Source organism: Propithecus coquereli, unplaced genomic scaffold, assembly GCF_000956105.1.
Source record: "Propithecus coquereli isolate 6110/MARCELLA unplaced genomic scaffold, Pcoq_1.0 Scaffold270, whole genome shotgun sequence".
Taxonomy (NCBI): Eukaryota; Metazoa; Chordata; class Mammalia; order Primates; family Indriidae; genus Propithecus; species Propithecus coquereli.
This window is the reverse complement of record NW_012148286.1, coordinates 1928207-1938217: the sequence shown is the minus strand read 5'-3', so window position 1 is coordinate 1938217 and position 10011 is coordinate 1928207. Positions and strand designations below refer to the sequence as shown.

General features: G+C 37.9%; 1 protein-coding gene across 1 annotated transcript in view; it reads left to right on the top strand.

Moving 5' to 3' along the window:
- Nucleotides 1–291: 291 nt before the first annotated feature.
- The window catches only part of PRG4 (proteoglycan 4), a 15811-nt gene continuing 6091 nt past the window's right edge, over nt 292–10011 (top strand). The window contains exons 1-5 of the mRNA XM_012647835.1: nt 292–384; nt 2907–3029; nt 4339–4458; nt 7041–7190; nt 9441–10004. Coding sequence (XP_012503289.1) covers nt 312–384; nt 2907–3029; nt 4339–4458; nt 7041–7190; nt 9441–10004 — 1030 coding nt within the window. The 5' untranslated portion in view covers nt 292–311. The remainder of the gene's footprint in view (nt 385–2906; nt 3030–4338; nt 4459–7040; nt 7191–9440; nt 10005–10011) is intronic.

The window sequence follows — 10011 nt, the reverse complement described above, 5'->3', positions numbered from 1 at the left end:
CTTTGAATAGAGTTTTAAGGTAAGTCTGTTTTCTATGTTGGCTGTTTCTAAAGTATTAAAATGGTCAATAACATAACTGAGGGGAATGATGATTTGTTCTGCATAAGAGTGAATATAATGGTCAGATATTTTCTACAGAATTACTTTAAAAAGACTTGTTTCAAGAATGGGATGTTTTTATTATTAAATTACATTTCAAAGTTATTAAAACATTGTGTGTCACACAAGCAAAAGTTACTGGTGAGATAAAAGAGCAGTTTTCTGATACTTGTATTTTATTTTAAAGAAGGGTGCAGTACCTGAAAACAACCATGGAGTGGAAAATACTTCCCATTTACTTGCTGCTGCTTTCTGTTTTTTTGATTCAGCAAGTTTCATCTCAAGGTAACTTAACCATCAAAAATACTTTTACTTAACAACTATTGCTAGTCATTGTCTTGATTTTTAACAAATGAAATAAATTTCTAAAAATTGATATTTGAGTTTAATATGTAGTATAACCTTAATAAAATGTGAAACATATTTAGCATATTTATAAGTGATTTGTAATTCTCACCTTTTTCTTCTGCATTATGAAAACTTTCAAGAATTTTTGAGCTTTTGTACAGAATAATTATGGTATTCATTATTCCTATGGTTCTTCAAAAAGTTTAAAAAATGCAGACATATGATAAACTATGCTGGAGCTGTACAATATCATCAAAATAACTAAAAGAAGAATATTTATCATGTAATTTTTGCCTATATGGTGACAAATTTAACTAGTCTTTTACATTAAGTGAATTAATGACAAATAACTTATTTTGGCATCATGTAGACATAGATATTATAGTGAACATTTACAATGTTTCAAATGGCATTTTATTAATCTTGAAAGTATTCTCTCTTTACTATAAGGACTATTCATTCAGATATAGACTTATACGGATGTGACTGTGATTTTGTGTTATAATATTGAACCATTCATGGACCTCCCAAAACAGAGTCAGTCCTGGATGAACAGTTCTTGTTATTCATTCTTAAAGAATGTTAAAGTACATTCAGTGTAATCGCATTAGCAAAAGTTGCTTGCATGTGATCTGGATTGATCAGTGTAACAACGCCAAGATATCTTTCTTTTCTTTTTCCTTTTTTTTCCTTTGATAAGCAAAATCTGAGAGAAGAAAAATCAAGATTCATGACTGTTATGGTGAAATTACATTTCTAAAGTAGACATTTCCAGTAAAATAACTAAAATTCTTGTGAAACCTGAATATGGGAGATAACTGCCTGCGTAGGCATAGTTGCAGAATTGCTTAGATAAGAAAAGATGGAAAAACACATGAAAGCGAATGTGAATATTTAATAAGGAATTATGACTACTCTGGATGTCAGATCCTTCAGCTCTCTCATAATGTCATTACAAGGCTCACAAAACTGGGTGCATTTCCTAAATTACCTTTTCCTCTGTAATACAATCAGTTTTTCACTAAAACAGTTTTACTTTCCTTTAAATAAATGAAATTAAAGTTACTGGTTAAAATTAACAGCAACAAAAGTAGGATAGACATTTAATCTATGAAAATAAACTTTTCCTGTAAAGATAACAGATTTCTTATTTAAGAAATCTGCCAACTGTAAAAGAACACTCTTTTGATGTTGTGTTGTCTGCTTCTCTTGCTTTCTCAACCTCTTCTCATTCTCTTTTTTCTTTATATATAATATATGTATTTATATACATACACTATATATTCATTCTCATATGTCTTATGCATATATGCATGCAAAAAGATCTGAAGGTTGTCCTACTATTTACTGTTTTATTTGCATATTCAGACTTTAACTTTCCTGGACTCTATTCTTTTGAGATTTTTTTTTTCAGTGTGTTTCAACATTCCTCTATGGATTTAAGACATTGCATCTGCCAATTTCTATTCCAGAGATGGATTCCATTGTTACGTTGCTGCAGTTAACTCTCAGGGAGGTTTTTAAGGTGTCGTTTTCCAAGATTTATTTTAAAAAACTTAGAGGATAATTGTGCTTTTGTTATTGTTTGTCTTCTGCCCAGAAAAACTCCATTCATGACCTTTATATGCAGGTCCAGATGCTATTTCAAGAGTTCTCTATTTCGTACTAACTTTAGCAGTGGTTCTAAGCATCTGGCGTCCCCAACATTTAAAGTATCCGGTTATCTCCATCACTAAAGGAGGAGAATGTCTAGTAACGTTTGTGCTGGCAGAACCAGCCTGCTTTAAACTCAGCATCAGGAATGAGAGGCAATGTAATTGGGTGGAAAAACTTGGGCTTTAGAGTCAGATACATCAGAGTCCAAATTCTGGATGGACTGTTTACGTAAGATGACTATATAATTTATTATCCAAATCAGGGCACTTATAAAAGAAATCAGTACAAATAATTAATAGGTATTAATTGACCTATAATACAGATATACTAGAACTATTAGTTAGCTGTGTGCCATTGAGCAAGTTATTAAAATTTCTGTGTTTCAGCTTCCTTATTTCTAAAAAGGGGCTACTAATACCCTCCTGGAAACATTTTCATAAGCATTAGAGATAATGTTTGACTCGGTACCTGGCACAGAGATGCTCAATAAATGGCAACTAGTAATCGTCATAGCCATAGCCACGTCTCCGTTAGGAATGTCACTCTCTTTATGCAGAGCCATTACTTTGCCCGATTTCAGAAGCCTATTTATCTTCGCAAGCCTAGTGAAGAATAAAGTGACATGATCAAGATCACGTAAAAGATCAGCCAGTTATCGGCTGGGCCTGTTGCTAACCATCATTCCAACATCTCCCCAATTGATAAGATTCCCTCTCACTAAAGTGGCTTTGTCCCCCTCGTTAGATCTGTCCCTGTCTGTGAAGTGGTCTGGCCATATTTACGCTAGTATTGTATAATTTTAGATTTATCAAGCTGTGCAGGGAGATGTGGGGAAGGGTATTCTAGAGATGCCACCTGCAACTGTGACTATAACTGTCAACACTACATGGAGTGCTGCCCTGATTTCAAGAGAGTCTGCACCGTGGGTAAGTGCTGAGAGCTGGTGTCTCCTCCTCCGTCAGCAACACTGCTCTGTGAGCACCCCTGACACCCCCTCGCAGTGCTGTTTTCCCACTATTTTGCTTCCTTACTTACTTACGTGCCTTTCCCTTCACTTGCATAAATGTTGCGGTGCTCTGTCCCTAAGGATGGTGTCCAGGCTTGTGATCACGGGGGGAGGGTAAGAGGAGCCTGGAAATCTGTCACTTGCACAAGGTTATTGACTAGTTCAAGTAAAATGTCTTGTTTGAAATCGAGACAACACTGTGACTCAGGAGACATTAAGTAGTTAGTAGTGGGTAATTATTTACTAATAATCAGAAATGTAATTGCTTAGGGATGGAGCCTTTCAGTAAGTTCGTCAAAAGAATTCATAGCCTAGAATAGTCTTGTCTACTATTTGACTTTTTGATATTAACGTGTTTCTAAATTACCTGAAAAAGGCTCTATAAGTATTGAATGATGAGTTTGAGTTAAAACCCAAAGGTCCGAATTTTAAATTATGGGTGGTATTTCACGTGAACATATTTTGGGTCATTTTCTTATTAACACAGAAATATTTCATATGCAATTTTTGAAAATTATAGTTAAAATTATTTAGAGTTAATATTTGCTTTACAATTTGCATGTGAAACTGATAAATATATTGTTGCACAATTTGTGTGTTGGATAAGGTAATTATTTCTAACAGGCCTTGGTGAGTCACTGTACCTCCAACCAAGGCTCTTTTTGAAATGAGCAGGCCTCTGTTATACAGTCCATACCATGGGATTAGACCGAAGTCTCTTATCTCTACACTTTGCCTAGCTTGTCATCATAAAGTTCTCTGCATTATAAATAATTTTCAAGTCCAAATAGTGACCCATTTATATTAATCCAGCTCTTTGGAATATATTGCCATGAGATCTGAATATTCAATTAATATAAATCTATTACAAAGCGGTGGTGGGAGGAGAGGATGGAGGGATTTCACGTGAAGTCCCTTCACTGTTCAGACATTTCCCAATTTTCTGTTGTCCATACATACACATGACTCAGGTAGTACTGAGGTGTCTTTTGGAACCTTGAAGGACAAGAAAAGTCACTCTAAGTCACCATATTTCTTTCTCGACTTGGGCTGCCTTCATTTGGGACCCCATGCATCTTTAACTGGATCATGTACTCCACATCCCAAATGAAAGACTTAGGAACGCGCTGTTGGAACTCTAGTCAGCTATAAAATGAGAAATGGCTACCAAGCACCTGGGTAGGGCTTCACGCGTAATAATCTGCAATGTTTTCTTGTGCTCTGGGTAGAGCTTTCCTGTAAAGGCCGCTGCTTTGAGTCCTTTGCGAGAGGAAGGGAGTGTGACTGTGACTCCCAGTGTGAGAAGTATGGCAAGTGCTGCTCCGACTACGGCGATTTCTGTGCAGAAGGTAAGCTCGCGATACCACTCACTGTCTCTCAGCTCTGCCCACCTACCCGAGCCTCACTGATGACGTTTAACATGCTTTAACGTGCAGTCCATCTAAGGTCTTGATTTTACTAACTTATCAACTATTTCACAATAATTTTGTTTCACGGAGATGAATTAAAGAAGAAAAGCATCTTCCAACAATAGCAGCCCCTGGCTCACCCAGGCTCCGGGAGCACGGGAGACTGTGGTTCAGTCACAGAGAGGAAGGGACAGAGGGTACATGCTTTTTTTCTTTCGATGTGGTTCAATTTCAGGTTAAATCAACAGTAATCAACTCATTGGATGATTTCTTGTCTCACCCTTGCTGATTTCACAAAGTCAACTGTTCTTTGCGCTGTCTGTGCTTTTGGCCTCCATGTTTGAGTGTATATTTAAGGATAGAATCAACACTTTTAGCTTCTCTAAACAAGTAAATTTGTGAATTAGTTTAAGCCACTAGTTTCGGGCAAATCTGCTAAGAAGTCAACTGTCAGTTGTATGTTCCTTCCCATCTCTATGTCCCCTCAGCAGTCTCTGCGCAAGCGCCTGTGCGTGACAATCAAAGGACAGCTCCACTTCAGATCCCCCTCTCTCGTTATGGTCTGAGATCTTAACAAAACCCTCCACTTGTTACAAAAACAAGATTTAAAAAATATACTTAGATAATGAATTATTTTCTTGTATCGAATGTTTGTCTTAAATCCTTTGTTAAAATGAGAATATTTGTGGAGGTAAAAGTGAAAATAAGTCTTGCTTGCACAATCTTATCATTTTACTTAAACAAGGCTGCACTTTTAAACAAGGCTGCACTCCTTTAAAACAGTGGAAAAACAGAGAAAAACTGTTAATCGGCAGTGTTGAGGATGTTTCTTAACTGTTCAGTGTTTCCATTGGAAAGCATTCCAAAAATAATGAAGACAACACCCTTGTAATCAAAACTCAGGGCTCATGAAACCAGGTGGAAAAAAAAAACACCCAAAAAAGGGGAAAAAGCACTTGTAACATTAACTAAGGCCACATGTGTAGCCAGCACATTGATGAAATAATTTTTAATGATTACCCAAAAAAAAAAAAAAAAAAGCCCAACTCAGAGCTCAACATTCCTGCAGCTTTTGGAAGGCCCCATGATGAGTGATACATATTTACTCATTACCCTGATAATTGTTTTGGCTGCGAAACAAAAAACTAGAATTTATTTTGGGCAGAGAATAGGTGGGGAGGGAAGATGACTGGAGAGTGATGAAGCACTGAGAGAACACTTTAGTAAAGACAATACTTTATGCTGTGAAGTGTTGGGTCAGATTACCCGAGGGTTAGGAAGAACTCAGTGAAAAAAAGTGATGAAGGCAATGCCAGGCAACTTCATTTACAGAAATCATCAGACAATCAGGGTCCCAAATAATGGAACCACCCAGAGCTTCAGGACTTCATTTTTTAAACTATTTTGAGACTCACCACTTAGTTGTTTCAGTATAAATACGGCTTGTAGGCAACTACCTACAAACCAAAGCATTTCAAGAATTGAAGGAATCATAGCTGTCCAAGTGCCTCGGAATGTGGGTGAGAAAACTTGAGTTCAAGAGGTTAACTAACTGATTTGCCCAAGAGCGTTAGCTACGGCATGGCAGAGCTGTTTGAGATAACTGATGCTTTTGTTAGGTGGGAGGAGAAAGAAGTACAGTGGTCGGTTCATGGAGTCTAGAGCAATCAAGTTCTGGCAGATGTTTGCTGGGAGGAGCAGGATTTATCACAGTTCTTCTGTACCAGAGAGTCCTCATTGCTGTTTTCTTATCTTTCCGAAGTCCCTCTTCTTTTCTTCTGGTTTCTAATGATCAAAAAATGCTGTATGTCTTCTCTTTTAGACATGAAAAGGGGTAGGAGTGAAGGGGATAAAAAGTTAAAAAGATTTACACCACAATATTAATGGCTGCTTAGCTTTGGAAGGGAAGCACATTTTGAAGAAAAGCATAATGTGAAGGTGTGAAATTTTCACAAGAATAAATATCCATACAGAACTTTTGTAATTAAAAAATAACTGAAAGGTAAATTCATATCATTTGATTTAAATGAATATGAAAACAGGAAAAATGTAATTATATTCTTCTCAAGAGCATAAGTATCCTGCCATCCACATGCAGTATTATTTTTATAATTACAGAAGACGATGCTTATAGAATTAAGTATTTTTGAGGCAGGCAAATACCTTCAGAGACCATCTTGAATAAACATCTGTTTGCAGACAAGAAAAATGAGATTCAAGAGAAGTTAGCCTATTTGCCCAAGGTCACGGTGATAGAGGCTTGTAGACCTAGGACTGGAATTCAGGTTTTCTGATTCCTGAGACTTTGCTCTCTGTCATACTTACGATTTGAGAACCAGTGTTTCATAGCGATGCATCCTCAGCGTGAATCGGCTTGGAGCCGTTAGTGCTGTGCTGAAGCCTGCCCGCAGGGGCTTTCACCAGCGTCTGCTCTTGAAGCCAGATGCATCCGTGCTTTTCACAGTTAGGGTTGCTGATGAATATAACCAAGATGTTAACTCACCTGTCTTGCTTGGCCTCAGTGCATAATCCCACATCACCTCCATCTTCAAAGACTGCACCTCCGCCTCCAGGAGCACGTCAAAACATCAAATCAACAACCAAACGTTCACCCAAATCACCAGACAAGAAGAAGACTAAGAAAGTTGTAGAATCAGAGGAAATAACAGAAGGTAGGAAGATGACAGATGCAACAAAAGGAAGCTATTTCTTAGCCGAATAAGACCGTTCTCAGAGAACAGGGTGATCTTAGGAGTCATGAAAGGCTCATTACCCGTTAACTTTTTTTTGACTTTGCTTTAAGTCAAAGTTTAAAACAAATTGTAAACCCTCAGTTATTTATAGTCTTTCTTATTTACCAAACCTAGCATTGGTCTGGATTAAAAAAAATCAGAAGGGACAAATGTTATTGTAAAAAACAAATATAAAAACAATCCCATGATTTTCTTTGCAGAATAATTAGATTCTGTGAGAAATTCTGGCAACTATGGTACAGTTGAGAGATACTAGTTGTAGTGCTGATATCTGTGATGAGCTCAGGTTCCTTGCTTCTAACTGACAAAACGGCAGTTCATCATGTTATTTATAAACAAAAGCAGAACACAGATATTTGTAGATCAGTAAACAGCATTTCTTATTGCATTTGGACTGGCGGTTCTTTTTTGTTTTAAATCACAGTTGGTGTGATCAACCTTTTTTATTTGATTTATAGAACATTCTGTTTCTGAAAATCAAGAGTCCTCCTCCTCCTCCTCCTCTTCCTCTTCTTCCTCAACTATTCGGAAAGTCAAGTCTTCCAAAAATTCAGCTGCTAATAGAGAATTACAGAAGAAACCCAAAGGTTTGAGCATTGATAAAGATCCAAGACTATATCAATGCCGTATTAACAATGATTATTTAAAAGTAATGTGTGTTGCTAGAATAAGACTATCTCAAAATATGGGGGCGGGTATATAACTTTATAAAAATTATCTTAGAAAGTACCAAATGAATGCTTCCTACAGGAAATTAGTGCCAAAGAGCTGAGAAACCACTCTGAAAAGCAAAGGATAGGCAGCGACTGTGGAACCACGGGCCGTCACCAGAGATGATCATTTATGGTGTCTATTGCAATCCCTGTCTACCTGCTAGCATTTTGCTTTCTTCCCCTTCCTCTATCTTGTGTTTTCATTTTCCCCTCCCCAGCCTTCTTTTAATTTTTTTAAACACATACTGCTTAAGTGTTTTTACAAATATTAATCCATTAAATTCTCATAAACCTCTAAGAAGGGCAATATCATCCACATTTTATAGATCCTCTTTATTATTTTCCTAGAAATTATATCTGGCTGATTTTTCTCTAGTAGAGAATGTGCCACAGAGTAGGCTATTATTGCCTGAAAGGAGATTCCCTTTGTTCTCTTTATTATTTCCTGAAGTTCTAAAATATATTCTCTTTCTCCAGAAAATACTGGATTTTGGATAATAGAGTTTTGAAGAACTCATTTCCTGGGTGGTTGTGATTTCCTCTGAAGCATTCTCTCTAGCTGAATAGCCAGATATTTAATCTTAGTCATCCAGAAAATCTTGCACACAATGAAAGTGTAATACATGTTGGCTAAATGGAATTCATCTCAGTGATGTGCCCCTTGGGCTTTGCAGTTCTCCTATGGGGTAGCTGCTATGGGAAATTCTGCAAAATAGGGTCTTTCTGCTGCCATGGCATCGTAATCTCCTCCCTATGTCTCCAGGGACTGTCAAGTTTAGCTAAGCAGAGGAAAGAGAGAAGCTAATAGGCCTAGGTATGGGAACAGGGCTCAGCAGGCACTTTGGGGGTGATTGGAGGAGATTTCCTCAGAGCTGGCTGAAGAGGCCTGTAAGGTAATTGGTACAGTGTGACTAGGAGATGGTGGAAGGAAGGAACGGGGGAAGGAAGAGAGGAAGAAAGAAAGGAAGGAAGGAAGAGAGGGAGGGAGGGAGGAAGGAAGGATGAAAGGATGGAAGGAAGGAAGGGAGGGAGGGAGGAAGGATGGAATGATGGATGGAAGGAAGGAAGGGAGGAAGGGAGGAAGGGAGGGAGGGAGGAAGGAAAGGGCACTGGGCACTGAGGAACAAGAAGAGTAGAAAAAGTGAGGGGTAAAGAACATTATATAAAGAGATGAATTAGTGTTACTGATCATGTTGTTAATTTCAATATTGCCACTGAACTTCCATGTATTAATTGTATAGGGTTTAACTTGTACTTTTTATCCCTTACATCATTCAGCCCAATAAGATTGGTTGAGTATTTGCCATTTCACAATAAGTTAATGGATATATTAGAGGTTAGCAATTTGCTGAGAAACACACAACTAGTCAATGATAAACATGGGATCTTTAGGTCACTATTAAAGGAAAAAAATATTCTAAAATAACAAGATGTCTATTTTTTCCTCTATTAAAAGATAACAAGAAAAAAACTCCTAAAAAGAAACCTACCCCAGAAACACCAGCTGAAGATGAAGCTGGAAGTGGCCCGGATAATGGTGATTTTAAGCTCACTCCAACTCCTGACATTCCTACCACCCAACGCAATAAAGTTACTACATCTCCCAAGATTACAACAGCAAAACCAATAAACCCTAAGTCCACTCTTCCGCCTAATTCTGATACATCTGAAGAGACATCTTTGACAGCCAATAAAGAAACAACAGCTAAAACTAAAGAGACTACTGTAACAAACAAACAGACTTCAACTAGTGCAAAAGAGACTACTTCGGCTAAAGAGACACAAAGTGCAGAGAAAACATCTGCTAAAGATGTAGCACCCACATCTGAAGTGCCTGCTAAACCTGCCTCCAAAGCTGAAACTACAACCAAAGCCCCTGCTCTCACCACCCCCAAGGAGCCTGCACCTACCACCCCCAAGAAACCTGTATCCACCACCCTCAAGGAGCAACCTCCCACTACCACCAAGGAGCCTGCACCCACCACCCCCAAGGAGCAACCTCCCACTACCACCAAGGAGCCTGCACC